The sequence below is a fragment of the Macaca thibetana genome, chromosome 3 (genome assembly GCF_024542745.1).
Source record: "Macaca thibetana thibetana isolate TM-01 chromosome 3, ASM2454274v1, whole genome shotgun sequence".
NCBI classification, from domain to species: domain Eukaryota; kingdom Metazoa; phylum Chordata; class Mammalia; order Primates; family Cercopithecidae; genus Macaca; species Macaca thibetana.
The window spans coordinates 81,863,195-81,885,385 of record NC_065580.1 but is presented as its reverse complement, the minus strand read 5'-3'; the positions used below and the strand labels follow the sequence as shown (position 1 = coordinate 81,885,385).

Below are 22,191 nucleotides of genomic sequence, written 5' to 3'. Positions count from 1 at the left end.
TAAATTGAAAGACTATTTCACATGTTTAATAGGTAGCCTCAAACCAATATTTTAATAGAAATTATGCTAAAGCTGTGATGAATCTAACTCAGGAAATTAATGTGCAGTATATTAAAATTCAAAAGTGGTAACAGCAAGAGCAGATGTCCCAAGTCCTGGAGGATTCTGACTCTTGCTGGATCAAGAACAAAGGTAGAAATATTCACTACCCAGGCACAGGACCAACCTGTTGTGATGCAGGATGAGGGTTATCGTGCTGAGCTTCTACCAGTGAGCTCATTCGGTTCCTGTCCCACGGCTAATCACCTTTCAAATGTTGCTGTTGACATTTTCCTCACTTCTATAAGCTACAAAATATTTTTCCTGAGTAATGGATGTACATATGTACAAGCCTATATGTGAAAGAGCCTGCTGGATTAACAGCATTAAATCAGTAGGAAGGGTATCCTGAAGTCCCACATCGTACTACCACAATAATTCATTAAAAATTCGCTTTGCCCTTGCAGCGTTCATTCAGTGACCTGTATACATCTATAGACTTGTTAAATCAAATGGATGCACTTTGCCTTTAAGATTCTAGAAAATCAAGCAAATACTGTGAATGCAAAAGAAAATATTATTGCCTTTCTCTCTACATGCTAGGTTAAATTCAGTGAATGGTTTCCAATACTAGGTATTTGAACCGAAAAATGCAAATTGAAAATTTGTTTTAAACTTCTCTTAATAAAACAGATTACTGTGCAGTGGTAAAGTCAATGTTATTGATCTTATCTATCCTCCCGGTAACAAACTTCAACTCCTATCACATCTGTTTAATTTGACCTTGAATAAGATTTGGGGGGAAATCGATTCCTTGATTTAAACTGCAAACGCTAAATACAAACAGTACAAAGGATAAAAGAAGCATGTTGACTGAACCAATTGCCTTGCCAAAGGAAGTCCAAATTCATTTTACTGGATGTAATCTAGGCTGTATAATTTATCTTTGTGTGTTCATTTAACAACTTTGTTGTTTGTAATTTTGTTCTCCACAGTTAGCCAAGTATCTTGCTGTGACTATTTCTCAACTAAAACAGAATATTTGGAGGTTGTCAATGATAACATCGTAAATTTCATTGATCTATTCAGGGCTAATATCTGAGGGGCATGCAACTGAGTAATGCTCTCTCATTGTTAAAGTTATAAAATTGCCTTATTGAACAAAAGTGCTGACAATCATAATTACCAATAATCTCATAGTTCCAGAAGAATTAACTGAATTATATGTGGAGTTTTGCCATGTAATGTTCCCTGGTTAAGAATGCAGGTTAAATTGTAATTCTACTGATTTACAATCTAAATTATAATAATACATTTGCTTCTATGATTCAAATCTAAATTTATTTGTTGTCCGTGACTTTGAATAGTCATAGAAATTAGGAAAATTTCAGCTCAAGATAAATCAAAAAGATTATTTTTGAAATGTTGAATCTTATATATTTTAAATTTTACTTCCAAATGAACAGTAGGGTTTTAAAGTAAGAGAGGAGAGCATGGATCTGTATAATTGAATAAAGTATAATATTTATGTATGAGAAAGAAAATTTACATAAATATAATACAAGATATGTCAAAAATGAAGTATCAGCAAAATACTATAAAGAAATTATGGGAAATAGATTAGTGATGTTGATTTTTTTTACTCATAGTTCACTTCTGAAAACCTGATTAACTTACTTGACAACAGGCAGTTTATCTGGAACTATAAAATATTTGAATTCTCTTATATAAAGTATTTTAAAATCTTATTTCCCACTGATTTGCCAACTTATTTTAGCAAGAACTATACTAGTTGTTTAGATTATTTTTTCATTGCCTGTTAGCTTACATGGCAGGGATTTATATGGCCTCAAAAGAGAATTGCTTAGGAATCAGCATAAGTTACTTGTTACTTTTAATTGTATGAATGATGTTATTATATTTTGCTTTTCTAAGCTACATCTTTTTCTAGTGTTAACGCTCATGATCAGCATTTTATCTCTAATAATAGTAGCATCAGATCATGAAAATGCAGAGAATTGGGAAATTTAAAAATTATTACTTCTCAGCCTTTTGGCTAAGCTCAAGTGTAAAAAATTATATACTAAATGTATTTTGAATAAGTATATTTAAAACCTATATATCAGCTTCCTATTATCTCTTAAGAAGTGAAAGCTTATATGAAGTTAGACATTTCAGTGTTCTTCATCCTTATCTTTCTCTTGTGTTCCCAATAAATGATATATTTTTGCTGTTATTTTGAAAATAATAGTTAATTTTACTATAATTTATGTCAAGCATACAGTATTTTTCTTTAAACTACTGATTTACTACCTTTATTTATATTCACTATTTTTATTCCAAAAAAAGATATTGTAGTTTATAAAAACATAAAAATTAAATCCCATAATTTAAAACTAGGGACTAATGGAAAAGAAAACACAAATAGACACACTAAGTAAAAGCAGGAATAAAGCAAAAAATGCTTATCAGATTGATTTATACACTTTTATTATCTTATGTATTATTAAATATACAGTTCTTAATACAGTATTGTGTTTTGAGCATGTACCATGAAAGAATACACTCCACTATAAAGTTATTCTACACAATACTTATTTGAAAAAATAAAGTGTGTAATAACCTGGAAACTTATAATAGGCAAAAAGCCTATTTAGTCATACAAACATATATCATAGAATTAGATCCTTATTCATAATTTAAATTTTCACAAAATTTTTCTTAAAATATATTAGAATATAAATACTTATTAATGGAGAGATTATAATAAGAGGATAAGGTGTAAGTGTTATATTTGTTTCTAAATAGCATCATTGCTATTAGTAAATCTGCACATCTTGCCTTGAGAAGCTTTATTGAGATCCGGTTTGAAACAATCAATTTAGTTGTATAGTTCTTGCCTGTAGCAGAAAGGAAGACTCCTGGAAGTTAAATAATACAGATGAGTGAGTTGTTTTGCAATTTTAACAGTGAAAATTCTAGAGAAATTAAATTATCTGATTTTCTGCCTTACTATTGAAGCCTAATAATTTCCCTTTGCCTTTCTAGATGTCCTGAAAGCCTTCGACCTGAAACTGTAAGGCCTTGTCTGCTTCCTTGTAAGAAGGACTGTATTGTGACCCCATATAGTGACTGGACATCATGCCCCTCTTCGTGTAAAGAAGGTATGGTCTGCAGAGTTAGGAAGGCTGTTCACCTAAAAAAAACCCCTTGGTAGACTTCTGAGGTCTTCTGGCCTAGCAATGTTTGTGAGTTTTGCACAGGGCTGTGTAAACCTGATTTGACATGCATGCCATACAATGTTAGTTTCCCTCTAGAAAATAACATAGCTTTAGAATCAGACAAGTGAGGTTTATGCCAAAACCTGGCTTGAAATTTTATGATATGGATTAAAGTGAAGGATTCTAAATCTTATTGTATTAATAATGTTCACTTTCACATTAGTTCTGAAAGAATATATCGTGGTTTATGTGTTTTAAAATGATATACAGTGCTTTTATCAGTACACATGGCTTTCAACCTACTTAATGGCAAAAAATAACATGGGACCAGATTTGCTGCAGATTCAATTATGCAGCCCCAAGAATAGGAATAAAAGAAAGAGAAAAAATGGCCAAATTGTTTCTCTGCCAACATGTAATGTGTCATGAGGAATTTATGAATATTTATTCCCAGTTTGGCTTAGTTTTGCTTTTATTACTTAAAGACTTGTTAGTATCAAGTCAAATACTTTGATAATTATATCTTTACCCTCTGGGACAGGGTCTTTTCTCACTGCTGATGAGAAAGGTATCAACATCCTCCAGGTGGCTTATGCAATAACTGAATAAATTTTCCTGCAGTGTTACAAATGACACTATCTCCTATTTCTTATCTTACTCAACAAATACAGATAATTTTTTCTAAATTCCCTTTATGATTTTATTTTATTCATGTTTCTTAACACTTACTAGAGAGGTTCAATTAAGAGTCGACTTCTAGCTTAACAAATAACTACTTTAAGTTGTCAAAATCTATTCAAATCCTTTAGGTATTATAAATTTAATAATGGATACTTTTACTGTATTATTATATTTTTGTATAGTTGAAACATGATTTTTCTTTTGGTGGTTTCCGATTTAATACTCTTGAAATATCAAATAAAATTAAACACAAACTGAGAAGTGATAGAAAATTATTATTGCTTTTAATTTATTTTATTTTTAAGACAGTCTCTTGCTCTGTCATCCAGGCTGGAGTACAGTGGCTCAATCTCAGCCCTTTGCAACCTCACCCTCTGGGGTTCAAGCAATTCTCATGCCTCAGCCTCCCAAGTAACCGAGACTATAGGCACACGCCACCACGCCTGGCTAATTTCTGTATTTTTAGTAGAGATGGGTTTTTGCCATTTTGGCCAGGCTGGTCTAGAACTCCTGGCCTCAAGTGATCCACCCATCTCAGCCTCCCAAAGTGCTGAGATTACAGGCATGAACCACTGCAAATATTTTTATTTAGGAGTCTCTTAATGAATTTAAATAGCTTTTGGCAAATTAAAGGGAGTTATAAACATTAACTTTTATAAACATGTTAATGGCATAAACTTGCTATGCAATGTCATTGCATGACATTTTAATCCAGATTTTCTTTTCTTATTCCTTTTTTTTAAGCTAAATAACATTGGTCACAGTTGGCAATAGAAATGTACTTTCTTATAGATTAATATTTTACCTATGATGGCAATTATAGGTGGCAATTGTTGGTTATTAATTAATTCAATTAAAAAGCATTATTAATTACATAGAATTAACACACTTATAAATTTTATTATTGATGCCTTTATACTTGATCTTTTGTGTTTATATAGAATATGCTCATTTATTAATAATTCCAAAACATGTGCAGTTACATTTATAACCAAATTATTAATAGTCTAAAACAAATTTTAAGTGAAAATTTTGAGAGTGCAAAGACTTTGCCTTTCCCTTATTTTGGATATTTTCTTATATTGTGTAAATTACTCTTAAAAAAGTTGATTTGATCTAAAGTATTTCAAAGAAGTAAAATTTTAAAAGAACAAAAAATATTTTATTAAATTGATTCTAGAGTAATCACTAATAAGAGTGAAGAATCAGAAATTTTCTCATTTCTTTAGACCTTTATTTAAAACTAATTTTGGATATTGGAATGTATCCAGGAATTAGGAACCATTTTAATAGCCTATAAATTTTTTTCTTAAGTTCTTGAAAACACATTTGTGATTTTGTTATGTATTATATACATCTGGAAAGGAAAGAAAAAATGGAGGTTTTTTACTCATAAGAAAGCACACTTGAAAAGAAAATAACATGATTTTTAAATTTGTGATTTTTACAGTGTGAAGAAAATGATTTGCTCTTTGCTATTTGATCATTTATAAAATAAAAAATGTAAAACACTGTGATAACTCACATAAAGCACTTAAAAAAACTTCTTAGCAGATAGATGAGAATGACTAGATTGTGAATGCTACACAGGTCTTAACTGAGTCAGTACTTATTTGTGTATATATGTATAAATACTTATTACTTATTTACTGATTTCTGTATATAACTAGCGCACTAATGGTCGTGTAGAGAAATCACAGTCCCAGACATCAAGAAAGCTTTTAATTGCATTTAACATATAGAACTCTTCTGCACAGCCCAGATAATGTAAGACTTACATGGTTCAATAACAAAATTTAATGGTAAAACAGAAAGAGCTCTAAGGAAGGGAATAGAATAATCATGTCAGAGCAAATATATTAAGGAAAATCATATTGAAAAGGAGGTGCAAGAGATCTTCTTGAAAGATGGACCGCATGAAAGAATTCCAAGTGAGGATTGGAGACATCAGGAAAGCCTTAAATGACCATGAGAAAGATGTGATTTTGGAACGACCAGCCCACTGGTACCCAAGATGTGAAGGAAACTTTTCCAGAAGAGACTGAATATGAGAGACCATGTGTTCCAGTTGGCACATTGGTAGAAGGGCTAGAGGATGTAAAGGAATGAGAAGCTGAATCGTGTTGTGCATGTAGGTAGTGCTGTGGGTCTAGGTGACCTGAGCTGGGGAGGGCTCATTTCTTGTGATGAGTGACTGGCATGTGAGGCATAAGGGGTTTAGTTGGGTTGTTCTCTTGGGAGAAGGTAGGAAACCTCTGTAAGTAAAAATGCATGGTACCACTAGGATACTATTCTCTCCTGGTGTTCCTGGGATGGTGGTGGCAAAGGAGTGCAAAAATGCCAACTCAGGAATTGGTTCTCTTGGAAGCAAGAGGCTCTCTAAGAGGCAGAGCAGTGTTTCCCTGAACGCAGGTCGTGTCATCTGGAGCAAGCAATGAGTGCTGACTGTTTTATTTGGCAGCTCATGTTGTTTCTCCTAGAACAAAAGGTTTTCGGAAACCCTAAACCTAGGCACTCCGATTTTAAAAGAATCACTACAATGGTGTATTGAGGAAATAAAAATTTTTTAAAGACTGGGGAGTGATAGAAGGGGTCATTGTTGGATAGCAGTGCCAAGATGCTTTGTGCTCTAGAAGAAGCTTTTTCTGTTTTGCCTGTAGACTGCTGTAACTGAGAATAAAGAGACAATGGTGTTATAGAAAGCTAGCCTTTTGTTGTGAAGAAAATAAAGCAATGGCATGAGGTTAGTTTTTTCCAGTATTTGATAAGAAATGGAAATAATCCAAGTATCATTTTGAAATTATACCAATTTACACACACTATTTAAAAATGCTAAACAAAGTTGAATGTTCAAAGACAGGTAATAGCAACAGAAAATTAATTCAAAGATAGGGTGGTTCTTTTTACTTAACTCTGCGAGTAAAGTCTAAATTTTACAAGGATGTTGGGCTTATTAAAATGTGGGACTACCCTTCTTTTTAAAATCACTTTAAAAAAGTAAAATACACAATACTATTGCAGAAAATAAAACAGAATAGCAGGATTCCAGGAAGAACTAAAAGAGTTGTTTGAAATGTTATTCAGCCTTCTTCTAAAATATCCCTTGAAAAATCAATGCTGGCAAAGATCAGTATTAAGTGGAACGTAGTTGAATCCTCAGACCAGTACATTTGCTAATGTATTTTTCAAATTTTTGTAAATTTTGACAAAGGGCACTTTAAAAAGTAGAAATAATTTATGCACATAAATTATTTGTACCTCTAATTTTAAAAAATCAATACGTTTGATCAAATAATGTATTTGATTGCTCAAATTCTGTTTGCTCCTTTTTTTCTCACTGCATTTATTGTGTTGAAAGATAGAAGGAATATTGCAGGGGCTTATTCCTCATGTCCTGAATCACTAGAACACTAGAATTACCACCAAAGATCTGAATACTACCTTTACATTTTGCTTCTTGCATGAAACGTTTCCCTTTCAATTTCCTGTTACTGTGCTGCTCCAACCTGCAATCCATCCCATATCCAGTTTAATGAATCAGTTTTGCCTGCCTTTTAAATCCTTTTCATCAAATAATTTCTCTGGTGAAATTTATTTTGAATGTCTTAAGATATCTGAAAAATGCTATAACTTTGTGAGAGATTACATACCTTCTGAATCTCGGTACCCCATCATCACATAATTATTTGCTAGATGTACAATCTGTTTTTTCCATTCCTATCCTGGATAGGCATTTTTAAGCACAAACATCACAGGCAGGTGCCCTTATTTTTCCCATACTTATTATTTCCAGTGAAAACAAAGTGATAGCTTATTTTTATTAATCCTCAATGCACAGCATTGGTACCCACACGCTTACCATTATAAAGGAATAAGTGGAAAGAAATAGAAGGTGCTAACTAATAATCTAGTTGAGAAGATGTGAAATAAATATGTTTGTGCATTCAGCAAATATTTATTAAGCACTTACTATGTGTGACTCTTGGGTATAAAACACACAGATGAATAGAAACACTACAAATATATCAACTACATATAATAAAATGAGTCTAAATACAAGCAGGGGACGATGAAAGGTATAAAATTCCAAAATTGCCAGCTCAAGTTATTAGTGAGGAAACTTTCATTTTTCGCTTTCAATGTATGCTGTATAGCTTCCTTTTTTTCGGCTCTCTGATCTGAGGGCTCTATAACCTGGCAGAGCTCTACAGCGCTGTAACTTTGAGTGCACAAGCAATTTCTTAACTACAATCTGAGAAGAAACAGACCTCCCAGTGGGTAAAAACATGGATGTCATGACACTTCCTGTGTAACCCCATTAAACTTCTTCTCAGGGTGTCATAGCTTTGAAGAGTTCCACTTTAATCAGTTCACAATCTCTATCCTGTGGGCTGTGCCAGGTTAAGGAATATGAACTTTTTGTAAGAATAAATGGATTGCCACTCTGGAATCCATTAAGGACTAAAAGAGTCATCATAGTCTTCAATATCTAGTACTAATTTGTGGAGTTTGTGATGAGAAGGTGTTAAGAGAATGTTTCAGAAATGTATTCTAAGTGACATTTTTTCTTTCAAATCAACAAACAAAATAGAATTGAAACATTAATGTTTGGTAGCTGCTTCCTCAAGTAAAACAGCCCTGGCTATGTACCAGGTGCCACCTAGATAGTTAATTACTAGGAGCTTTAGTCTATGAGGTGCCACTAATGCTGAATTCATTGTCTCCACCAGTCCCCAGATCCCTTGGTCTTAATCCTGTGTCTGTCCTCTCTCTGCAGATTGGAGAGTAATTGCCTCTAAGAATTTTGACCAACTGGGAAACAAAAACCCATTTGAGCCCTTTATGTCTTACCTCCCCATTAAAAAACAAGCAAACAGAAATCTCCCTGCTTCCCCAAGCTAAACAAATGATGAGTCTGATTATTTATTTTGTATACTTTAAAAAAAAAAAGATTATGGACAGATCATAAGCATAAAAGAAAAAAAACAATAGAAATTGTAAAAGAAGGGCAAAGCCAGGCAGTGAACAGGGGAGGGGGTAAAAGGAAGAGTAAGAGAAAAATTATGCTAGAAAATCAAAGCTGAGGCAAGCTCCTGCAGTTGAGAAGAAAATTAGCTCTGAGATTCTGGTGACCAAAGCAAAAAATAGAACTACAATGGATTCTTAACAGATTGTCAAGGGAAACAAAATTTTCCCTGGCTCTGAATTATTAAAGGAATTTACCACCTGGGCCTTAAAATACAGGTCATTTGGACAATATAATAGATGGAGACTGCATTAGCAATTTATTAAAAGTCCTATTGACATTTCTTAGATCTTCCCTAGATAAATTATATTTAACATGTAAAAGTTGCAGCTGGCATTCAAACTACTGTTACAGTTAAAAGTCCATGACAATATTTTCAAATACTTTAATTCTGTGCTGCCCAATGCTTCTAGCCCCCAATTCCCTACTCCATTATCTGTAGTATCCCGCTTATTCATTAAAATAGTTATGCCATCATTAATAGTACAGATTACACCCCACGATGGGAATAATAATTCTAAAAAGTTACATGTAAGACCAGAATCTTAAATTGGGATAGGTCATACAAGGTCATGTATTACAGTAGACTTCAAACCTGGCCCTTCATCCCAAATACCTGGCAAGATTTTTAAATATCATATTCCCAAACCCAGCTTCCAGATTCTGATTTAGTAGTTCTGGGTATAGGCCCAGACACTTGTTGTTGTTGTTAAAGAGATTCTCCTATGAAGTCAGGCACTGAGGAATCACTGATCTGATCCATTCTCCCATCCAATACAGAAATCCTCTCTAAACATGGCAGTGAGTCAGTTGCCCAGACCATGCTGAAGAATATCCTTGACTTAATGAGAAAGGATATTCCATTATGGGAATGTTCTAATCATCAAATCATACTTTCTCCGCCACCACCATATCTTTTAAAAAGGTTTCATTTGGTTTCTGATTAAACGTTAATTGTTAGGAGCTGCTAATCCTTTAAAATATTTCTGTTCCTATAGTCTATGTATCAAATATTTGAAGATCTTCCAAATAATGAAAATGCATCAGGAGGATTCTATTAACGTAATTCTTGAGAGAATTATTTAGTAAGTAAAACCCTGTGCCATGCAGCTATTCATCCTTAAAGTGTATGTAATGTTAGTTGAAATACATTTTATTAAGGTTGGCAAGTTTTATACACTATATGATCTTATACTAAAAGATTTTTGAATCCTTATATCAGTCGTACTGTCAAGTCGATGTCTTTATTGAAAGTATATCTTAATTTTTTCCATTTTTAACATACTTTAGAGTTTCTTATTTATAGTAATTAGTGCTATTTTGAGTGCTTCTCTAAAAAGTCTGTGTCTGCCTCTAAGAAACCACTTTCATTTTACTACTTAGATCCCTAATGTTTAGAATGTGACCTGAATTGAAGATCTTAGACTGTTTAACATGAATAATAAATGACCAGAATAATTTACAAGTTATGCATTTCAAATTAATAACAAATAAAATTTCACATTATAGCACTGAATTTAAGATTCATTACATGTGTATGAGTCCCATGTGATAAACAGGGCTAGGCAAAATAGCATGAAAATAAATTTAAGGTAGAGGAAAATAAATTAATTAGGTCTGTCATATTCCTCAAGGGAAAGAATTATACAAAAGAGCAATTACTTTGTAACTGCACCTTAGGAAGTCTAATTGACTGTGGAACTATTTTCTCCACTCTTCACTTTTTCTCTATTTTCAAATAGGAGTTGATTGGGTTTTCGATATAAATGGTCTTTGGAAATGTTTAGACCAGGTAAAGCCTCTCAGGGATGTCAAAGCACATGTAGCTGGAGGTAATGTAATTTCTTCACATAGACTGGTATTTAGAAATTATCTTATCAGTGTAAAGTACAGAGGTTAAAAAACTGCTTCATTGCAGGGGACTCCAGTATCAGGAAGCAGTCTAGGCATCGGGTCATCATTCAACTGCCAGCCAACGGGGGCCGAGACTGCACAGAGCCCCTGTATGAAGAGAAGACCTGCGACACACCTCAAGTGTGCCAAAGTTACAGGTAGGGTTAGAGAAAGGTATCATGAGGGAGGAGCTGAACAAATACGTCAACTCCACATTCTTTCCTAGGATGAGGAAAGGAAGCCAACACTGTTCCTTCCACAGGCTTAATGGAGTTGGGATGTTTATGGCTGTAGCTGCCATTCTTGTCTCTTCAGGAGAGCTGCTCTGCTGCTGAAATGATGTATAAGGAGCAAATACTTGCATAAATTTCCAAGGTGTGGTGTTAGCTCCAGTAGTTTGGGGAAATGTCTTATGTTGATATAACATATAAGAAATGCTGAAAAGTGATTAGTAATTATGAAACATGTATGCTTTAGGAAGCAATTCTTTTTCACTTAGAAGAATAGCCTAAGCATTTCTCCCCTGCTCCAAAGAGCACCTGTTTGTTCTCATAAATGCTTGCATTCTGGCTCAGGAAATGACATCTGTATTTCAATGATGCTTAGATGTTCTGTTCATTTGTGATCACCTTAAGTAAAATTACAGTTATTGAAGCTATATATCATCTTGATAATTTATTAGAGAAATTTTACCTCCTCATGATTAAGACAGAAATTATCTAATAGAAACCTGATGTGGTATACATTTGCAGTCCCGACAGCAAATGAAGTATTATGGCATCAATTAATGAAAAATGTAATCACAAAATAAATATTTAAGATGACATTGTCAAATTTGCCATCTTAATATATGAGTCTTTAGTTCTGAGATGACAAATACTATAATTGTATGCTTACACCATGAACATGGACAACTACTGGTTCAAACTTACTTATTTTTGGAATTTGTTTTTGTAAAGCATATTATAGTTATAGTTGCTGAGATACTCCTACAATGCTACCCAAAAGAGCACTATACAAAAGACTCATGAATTGAATACAGTTTCATAACTTGAATAAAATAAATATACTTTATTTAAATGGCATACATCACTTCAGGGGCCATCTGGTGCATTTGTTGGCAGTCCTAATCATTAAAAACTCTAAATGTTTCCTATAGAGTCCTATAGAACTTGACAATGATGTGTTCTTGTCTTCACTACCAGAGAAAGTACTTTTATATTTAATGTTACTTCTTCTAAAGCCTAGGTGGAGATCTAAATGAAATTTAGATAGAACTGAGCATTGTTAAATAAATTTCTGTTTGCAGTGGTCAAAGTCATGGTTCCATACTGCTGTGTCTCTGTGATTTGCCTGGTATTTTTGCTTCTTCTCCATTGGGCTTCTGTTCTTGTCTTGTAGGTGGAAGACTCACAAATGGCGCAGATGCCAATTAGTCCCTTGGAGCGTGCAACAAGACAGCCCTGGAGCACAGGAAGGCTGTGGGCCTGGGCGACAGGCAAGAGGTGGGAGGCGCCATTTCACAGTTCATTTCTCCAGCATCACTAGTTTAACCACGGTTTTGATGCATTTGTCCCTTGGACACCATGCTTAGCAAACAGAGAAAAGCAGATATAAATCTGCTGTGAGCCATTCCACAAAACATCAGGACATGGAAACTTGTCTTTTTACACTGTTCCCGATGTTCTTTGGCATTAGTGCATAACTCTTGAATTTTTCTCATATTTATATCTGAAAGAAAGTCAGGCCAAGCTTTCAGTTATGACATAGATGGTACACTGAAGCTTTATTGTTTGTTTGTTTGTTTTTAGATTAAGGTATTCCATAGCATTTTGCTTGCCACCTTAATGAGCAATAAGATTCTTACCTCCTTGCCTATATGCATTATATATGTGCATACATACAATGTAATAGAATTAGTTAACTTTTTCAGAAGTTCTCAGAATGACATCTCTGTCATTTTCATGGCTATCCACAATTCTGTTCATATTCGGTACTGATTTTTAAATGGTAGACTTATTTACTTGACTGCAATCTGCACCACTAAATAACATGGAATCTTGCGGAAATGGGTAATGAGAATGTTCAAGATTGCCATCGTTATTTACTAGATATTATAGGGAATATATAAACTCAAGATTTGGAGTCTGTTGTTTCTTCCAGACATAGCAAATTCAGTCTTTAAAGAGTACATGATTATTTTTACTCATATTGACTTAAAGCATACAGCTTCTGCTGTATATTTAAAATGTAGCACAATACATAATTGAATATGCAAGCAACTTTAATTTATAAAAAACATATTTTGTTCTCCCATGTGTAGTTATGTATTTCATGTTGATACAAAAATTTGAACATATAGAGCAGAATTCCAGTTTTTGCTGATTTGATCTGGGACTTCATTTTCTATAGAGTGGAAAAAAAACTGCCTTTTTAAGAAAAAAAAAGTTTCTATTTTATAAAAAAAAATAAAAGAAAAAAACCTATTTTTATAATCTTCCTTTTAGAAGTCCTCATCTGAAACATAAAACTTAGTTTCCAAATAACCTTAAATTCCTAGTTGCAGTAGTTTTCAGGATTTCTTTTTATTTGCATAATTCTCATTATATATCTCCCACCATCAACTTTGGGTAAAACATAACTGTGACTCCCTTTACAGTTATAGAGACTTAGGTATATAGAACTGAAAGTCATTCTCCTCCATTTCAAATCCTTCTTTAAGAAATTGAGTGATATGAGATTTTCTTGTCATGCCCTACTAACTCCTTCTTGAATCAGGCATAGATTTGCATATATTTGGGGTTCTATATAGAGTTTATAATGAAAATGAGCATGAGTTTGGGAATCAGGAAACAAAAGTTTTAGTCTCCGTTCTTTTACTTATACAATGTGTCTTACTCATCCCTTCAGTTTTCTGGACCTCAGTTTATTTAGATTAAAAAAAGAGGGGTTTGGACCAACTGCTGTTTTAGGATTATTCGAATTTTCATAGTAGATGCACAAACAATACCCAGAGCTCAAAATGTGAAACAAAATTAGGTAAAGCAGATGAAAGCCATATTTTTATAAAACACCACTGGAGGAAATACAAGATACAGTAGATGCAACACAAGTGTGAAAACAGCCTCAGTTCCAAACGATGACGTATAAGCTGCTCAACCTTGAATGACTCATTTCCTCCCTTTAAGGCTAAGAACACAAAAGTCTTACAGCAGTTGGCACATGTTGTCTTCATTAAATGTTCATTTCTTCCCTCTTCCTGTTTGTTCATAACCCAAGTGAACGTATGCATATGGGCCTTTTGGGTTTTGACACACTATCTGCACAAAAACTATTTTTTCTATGATTACCAGCAACCTTTGCATTTCCAAATCGGAAAACTGTTCATTCTTCATCCTGGGTGGCCACCTTGTATTGAATACTTCTTACCCACTCCCTCTGTGATAAAAGGGTCTTTAGCGTCTTCAGTGTGTGACTTTCTCCTATCTTTCTGATTGTTCCATTTTTGATTTCCTATTACTGGTGTCTCTTTCTCCGCCTGTACTTACATAGTGCTTCCTGATTTTGGCATACTTGTCAAACAACTTGCTGTACCTCAGCAATCTTATCCATTTTCAGGATATCTGGGAAGTGAAAGTTGCATTATAGCAAGTGATATCTTCATAAATATATTTAGAACAATTCCGTTAACTTCCATATGAAGGCAGTCTTTTTATTGCCTTAGTAGATGAAAGACTGATTTTTCATACAGCTTATATTTCTATAGAAACATGAAATGGAGAAAATTAAGAGTGTAGAAGTATCTTTTACTAATTGCAAGAAGACAAAATTTTCTTCCTTTGATGGTCATGGCTGTTTTCAGAACTCCACATTATTAACCTGCCAAGTTCTTGCTATTTTCATCTTTGTCCTTACTGATGTGGTCAGAGACTTAAATTAAAAAATGAACTTGTGTTATTTTTTTCTTGGTAATCTCAATTTTAATAGGAAATACATGTTTAATATTATTACAAGTGTCATTTTGCTGCAATTTGAACATTTTGAAACATAGATAATTAAAATAATAAATGAATATAATTCATCCATTGAGGAAAGTCATAGCTAACATTTATGATGTAAAATAAACTTACTTGCTATATTAATTATATAACTTATTATCTTACAAATATGCTTTGCATCACTTTTGAATCCCTATAATCTACCCGATTATTGCGTTCCAACACAAAATTATAAAATGTATAATGGAATCAAATAAAATACATGTCATAGTTTGAGGAAAAAATCATTGTGAAGTGTAGACTTCAATAACATTTTTTGAGGGAATATATTTACCAGTACTAACAAAGGAAGAAAGAACCAAATAAAATAGAACTATGTGGGTAAAATTGAATTATTACTATTACGTCTTTGTAGTTCATGCACATTTTACTTACATATAACTTGAAATGCTATTTACTTAAATGTAATAAAATTCATTGAGAATATATAAATAGGATTCTCTGAGGATTTAGTCTGCAAAAAAAAGGACAAAAGGAAGAAAGGAAGGAAGGAAAGGAAGGAAGGAAGGAGAAAAGGAAGGCGTGAAGAAGGAGGAGACAGAAAAACATATGTTCTAACTCCATTTGGCAAAAGTAGAACTCTTGTGTTCTTATGAGGTAAACCTTTTTTTCAAGTGTCCAAATTCCTAAAACATCCAAACCAAGAATTCAAAATAAATGAATTACAAAAATGAAAACTATTAAATGTCATGTCATTAAAAACAAAACTGCCCTATTTGGTCAAGGTGTACTATCATGTTGTAAGTACGGTGTTGTCATTAAAAGTTCCATGGTATCACAATGGCCATGTTCAAAAGAAAGGACAAAGAGGTGCGGATTGTAACAGTTTGTGATGATATGGAGATTGTGAGCATTCTTAACTTGACATGCTTGGCAGATAACTGTTTTAGAATGCTGAATTGGAAAATACAAATATATATTAAATATATTTCTTATAACATATGCATTTTATCTCATTCTCTTATCTCTAAAACAGAAGGAAAAAATATTTATAAAATGACAAAGGTAAATCAAGAGAAAGAGAAAAGTTTCCGTGGACTTGTGCTATTTTTTATGACAAAAAATAATTCTATGGTAAACATTGAAACAATCAACAAAGACTATAGAGAAGCTACTCTCTGTCCCCTCTAGCATATCAGAATTTCTCATTTCAATTACTCATTCCACTGTTACTGCATTCAGAAGACTGTAGAAAAAGCTATAAATGTTAGGAAAGAATGAAGATCTTTAAACCAGAGAGCTTCTATTTTTTAGGGAAATTAGATCACTGTTAATGCCACCTAACAAGTAAGAATTAAAAACTGAAACTTATCAGTTGCAAAGCCAGTCATTTGAAGCTGAAGAGTGAGGAAAGACTTAAAGTATGGGTTGGGACTTGACTTGTACCGTAATATTAGAAGTAGAGAGGATAAAAGAATACAAAATAAGATCAATTCTATAAGCTAAGTGTTTGAGGTAAGAAAAACAAAAACATTAAATGTGTTCACAGAAAAGTAGGTGGATTGTGCTCTGAAGATGTGATCTGGAGCCTGGGGTGATTTTGTGGAAGGCTATCAATGTCAAGATCAGTATTTTAGACCTTGTTCAATAAGTGGTATGAGCAAGGACCTGATGAAAGCAGTGTTTTATCTGTCAGCGTGTACAGAATAAATTAGAAAGATAAGACACTTGGGCCTGAATGCCAGCTAGTATGCTGCTGTAGCAATGCAAGGTTGAAGTCGTAGAAACAACAGTAATATAAATAGGCAAAAATAAATAAATTGTGGACATATGATAGAGGGAAATATTTTTGGGACTTAGTAGCAGACAATAGAAAGGTAAAAATAAAAGAGTCGAAGTTGATCATATGATTATTTAAGTCCAACATTTTTAGTGTAAGAATAGTTTCGTTGGTGAAAATTTTACGTCTAAAAGTAGAGCTAATTTTGGAAAGTGTATTTTATACATTTTATATGTGAGGCCATGGCAGGATTAGCCAAGTGGAAATAACCAGGTATGCACTTGAAATGTAGAAACGTAGTTGTAGAGATAGCGTAGGATGGAAGATGGAAATTTGGGTAACATTTCCATAGAGTGAATTGCTGAAGTTATAAAAAGGCTAAGATCTCTAAAATGCAACTTGTATTATATATATGAGTAAAAGCGATTATACCTTATCATTAATAGATTTTTTTTCTCTAAAAAGTTTGCATTTGTAGATTCTTTAAGCATTTCTTTTAAAGTATTTAACTTAAATGTTATTAACTTTAAATTATTGTGTCCTTGTACTCCCACTTGAATAATATCATGTAATTAAGATATGAGATAGCTAACTTTACCATTGTCTGATTCTAGAGATAGAAATGTTTACTGCATGGCTCTTATCAATCTATTTGTCCATACCAGGAGCCAGGAAATTATATGGCCTGTGAGCCAAATCCAGCCCGCAGCCTGTTTTTTGTAATTAGTTTTATCGGAACACAGCCACAGCCATGTTTTTACATATTGCCTATGGCTGCTTTCATGATACAAGGCAAAACTGAGTAGTTGTGACAGACCATATGGCCTACAAAGCCAAAAGCATGTACCATGTAGTCTTTTATGGAAAAAAATTGCTGACCCTTGATCTAAAACCAAAAACCATGTGACCAATGATGTAGTCATAACTTCTAGTAATACTGAATAGTCGTTACCCAATTGGACCAGAAAATCCCTGGAATTTATCTTGTCACTTGGGAAGATGTATACAAATTCAATTCAGCAATAAAAGAAGCATTTTATAGTTATGAAAGTAGCAGATTTTAAAGACTGGGACAATAGTAAAATATCTGCCTGTAAGGATGAAATTGCAGCATTCTTTTTGGGGGAGGTTAGGAATAAAATGTTGACTCTAAGAACTTTAGTAGTAAAAAATAAAATTAAAAAGGGGCTAAAGGTGAAACCAGAAAATACATGGGCTGTGGAAGACAAGAGAGAAAAATATTCCAGGCCTCAAAATTCCTTTGTCTAGAACATGATAAATTATACCCAAAAGTTGGATATTCAGAGTTAATTTACTAAGTACACATAGAAAAGAGAGAATGTGTGTCTTATATAATATGTATCATTCAGCACAACACTTAAAAGATTACCTATTATGATTCAGTTCTTCTCCAATGTTTGGAACCTTCCATATTAATAGAAAAATACAACACAAATTCCTTTTTATCACCTTAGTAGCCACACCTCCTAGGCCCACACCTACTTTTAACCACCTGTTAACAATAAAATAAAGTGGCCTTTATAGACAGACTTTCTTTTTTACTATTAATACTATTAATAGCAGATTTTTTCCAATTGGAGGAACTATCTGTGATGACATGTTTCAGAAGATTTGGGAAGAGTCTCTTTAAAAATTGTAAACTGTTGACTACTTATAATCTCAGCACTGACATTCACTCTAAAGCAAATTTGTGAGAATCATCCTTATTCAGAAATGAGTTAAAATGACACAGGAATAAGAATATAGATAGAGTCTCTTCTAATCAAGTAAATGCAGTCTTGATAAAAATCTATATTTTGTTTATGTCAAAACTATATGAAAAGTTTTTCTGGTCTATTATATTAGAGTACAAAGTGCTTTAAAAGAAAATTTATATATTCCTGAAAGTTTGAAAAGCATATAGGAATTTTTTATTTATGACCCAATTCCTTTACATTTGAAACGAAAAGTGACATAATGGTGAAGCAGAATTTTATATCAATTATTCCCAGAATCACCAGTAATTTTTGCCCAATCTTCTCTAAATTGGATTAGCTACTCTGCTACATAATGAATATTTTCTTTAAGTTTATCAAGTGTTTCTGTAGAAACATTAGAAATCTTTTATAAAACAAATGCTTAAAATGTTGTATTGATAGTTTTATCAGGCTTCTCGGACTTCTATAACAAAACACTTTAGATCAAGTAGCTTAAACAAAAATTTATTTCTCACAGTTCTGGTGCATGTGAAAGTCAAGGTGCCAGCCAATTTGGCTCCTGGCGAAGGCCTATTTCCTGACTTGCAAATAGCCATCTTCTCTCTGTGTCTTTACATGGCAGAGAAGGAACAAGGCGGAGAGAGAAAGCAAGGGGAGTAAGAGAAAGAGAAAGTGCACTCAGGTCTCATCTGAGAAGGGCACTAATCCCATCATAAGAACTTCACATTCATGACCTCATCTTCAAATACCACCATCACGTTGACGACTTCAACATGTGGATTTGAGGGAGACACAACTCAGTATATAGCAGTAGTGCAGGATCCATACTTTTAAATAAAATTCCTATCATCTTAGTGTAGAGAGCTGTATGTGTGTTAATATTATGCTCTTTCAGAAAGCTGTGAAAACAGGTAACTCAGATTTCTAAAAACCAATCCAAACTTTTTGAATATAATTCAATATAATACATTCTCTCATAAAATAAATATTTATTGAATGCATGCTACATATTTCACATTGCCTTCACGGTACTAGGCCCAGCCTCTTGAGATACTAAAAATGTATAACAAATAGATTCAGTTAACTTAGTATGATAGAAAATATACTATAGGTATACATGACTTGAGTTACAAGTCATACTAATACATTAGTAGTGTATATACACAATAATCACTGAAGAATTGAAAAAAAAAAAGATATAACCACTGATAGGGCATAGTGAAAGAGAAACAGCATTTAAATATAGGATGACTCAAGCAAAAAGGCAAGAAGTAAAATCTTTATGTTTAAGAACCGCTCATTGACCAGTCTGCCTAGGGTTCTGTGAGTGAGTTAGAAGAAAGGGGCAAGGATAGTTTTTGTTTGTTTGTTTGTTTTCATTAAAAAATGAGAAGTAGCGAAGGATTTTTACAAGGCTTTGGGTATTGAGAATGTTATATTCCAGGAAATTTTGTATAATGGCATAAGAACTAAAAAGAGAGGAAAAAGAAATTTTTAAAGAAGACATTGACAGGATTTGGCAACTTTAAAACTTGAATCATTCTTAAATCTCATATGGAAATTTTAAGGGATCTTAGAAATAGGCATCTTCCCTATAAAATTGTCAATAAAAGAGAAATGCGAATAACATGAAATATGGCCATATTTCATTTTAACTTTTAAGTGAATAGACAGCTTATATTTTCTTCATGCTATTCAAGTCACTAGTGTATAAATTTTAATAGAACTATAACCTCCACTGTCTTTTCTCTCTGTTCATATTTATACAGTTCAGATGATATTTAGAAGGCTAAATTATTGGTCAGTGGCTATATAATTGAAACCTAGCCATAATAACCATAGATAGAATTGCCATTAAATTTGCATTAGAAATAAAATATATGGGGCCGGGCGCGGTGGCTCAAGCCTGTAATCCCAGCACTTTGGGAGGCCGAGACGGGCGGATCACGAGGTCAGGAGATCAAGACCATCCTGGCTAACACGGTGAAACCCCGTCTCTACTAAAAATACAAGAAAATTAGCCGGGCGAGGTGGCGGGCGCCTGTAGTCCCAGCTACTCCGGAGGCTGAGGCAGGAGAATGGCGTGAACCCGGGGGGGCGGAGCTTGCAGTGAGCCGAGATCGCACCACTGCACTCCAGCCTGGGCGACAGAGCAAGACTCCATCTCAAAAAAAAAAAAAAAAAAAGAAATAAAATATATGACCATAATGTCAATTTTGGATGCTTTGTTCTTTTCTTTACAACTGCCCTAAGAAACAATGTCAGTAACTACTTCTTAAATGTGTATCATTCCAGTGTTTATTACTTTGTGACATGTTTCTACCAAGAGTAGAATTTTTAAAAGTTGCAAAGATTCAAGGTAGACATATCATATAAATGACTGCAGATTTGCTCTTGCTCAATCTCCATGTTGATCATCATGCCAAGTGTACTTGCTGTAGATTAGATGGAACTAGGGTTAATATTTTCCAGGGTCTACCCTGACTAGCCTAATCTAGCAGCCCCTCTGTTTCTTGCCTGCCAAGGAACACCTGTTGAAATGTCACTGGTCACTAAGATCTGATATCACTCTCCTTTTTTTTTTTTTTTTTTTTTTTTTTTCTTTTTTTTTGAGACAGAGTCTTGCTTTTTTGCCCAGGCTGGAGTGCAGTGGCACGATCTAGTCTCACTGCAAGCTCTGCCTCCTGGGTTCACTCCATTCTCCTGCCTCAGCCTCCAGAGTAGCTGGGACTACAGGCGCCTGCCACCACACCCGGCTAATTTTTTGTATTTTTAGTAGAGTCGGGGTTTCACCGTGTTAGCCAGGATGGTCTCGATCTCCTGACCTCATGATCCGCCACCTCGGTCTCCCAATATGCTGGGATTACAGGCGTGAGCCACCGCGCCCAGCCTGACATCAGTCTCTTTAGATGAAAGCCAACATAATTTGGATGCATTCTCTAATCTAGACCACAAAAAAAGGAAAATACTTCAATAATATACCTTGCATAGGAGAGGCCCTCCTGGCCTTAGGAGTCCTCACCCTGTGTCACTTATTGGTTAAAAAACATTATAAAAGGAAAATCTTTAAAAAAAAAAAAAGATAAAAGAAAAAGTTCTAATTCTCCCCTATTAAATCTAAATGTGGAAGGTGCAATATGATAATTTAACTACATTTTATGCTCTTATTTTTTGTGAACAAATATGCTTAAGTTTCATGGTTTAATCTATATTGATGGGCTTTGCATCTCCCTTTGCTGAAAACTCTGACCCACTTTGTTCTTTTCTTTAAGATTACATTTTAGAGGCATTATTGAGGTTAGACTCATAATATCTGGGCCAGTTTATCCTAGCAGGGCACATTTATCTGTTAATTGTCAAAAGAGAGTTCTGTAATAGAAAGAAAAAGAAGTAGAAAAAGAACTAGGTAGGAAAGAGAGGAGCTTGCTTTAAGGAAATTTTATACAGACATAATTTTTAATCTCTTTTTTGACTGATGTATTTATTAGTTATTACCCAGGTTTTATACTCTTCAGTTATGTATACTATTATTTAAAACTTCTAGAATTATTTATATTTTAAAATGTTTATCTCTAACTTCCTATGAATATTAGCATCCTCATTAATTTGGGGTTTTGGGTTTCGTTTTATATATCTCTGGGAGATCTGTCATAAAATGCTTATTAACATTTGCCATTTTTTAAATAGTAGCTCATAAAATAAGCTTGGCACCGTGCTGGGTCTGTGATTTTTCTTGGATGCTCCATGTGTTGTGATGCAGTTAGTTAACCCTTCCCAGATCCCAACTGGGGATCTTAGCCAACCTCAGTCTCAGCTACTCCACTGGGAACTGATC

The 22,191-nt window shown here is 33.7% G+C and overlaps 2 protein-coding genes across 2 annotated transcripts in view; both read left to right on the top strand.

The window, feature by feature from the left end:
• NDUFA4 (NDUFA4 mitochondrial complex associated) overlaps positions 1-22,191 on the top strand; it is a 711,072-nt gene that overhangs the window by 152,442 nt on the left and 536,439 nt on the right. The window lies entirely within an intron of this gene.
• The window catches only part of THSD7A (thrombospondin type 1 domain containing 7A), a 495,713-nt gene that overhangs the window by 383,193 nt on the left and 90,329 nt on the right, over positions 1-22,191 (top strand). The window contains exons 9-11 of the mRNA XM_050783030.1: positions 3,088-3,203; positions 10,886-11,018; positions 12,262-12,365. Of these exons, the coding sequence (XP_050638987.1) occupies positions 3,088-3,203; positions 10,886-11,018; positions 12,262-12,365 (353 nt within the window). The remainder of the gene's footprint in view (positions 1-3,087; positions 3,204-10,885; positions 11,019-12,261; positions 12,366-22,191) is intronic.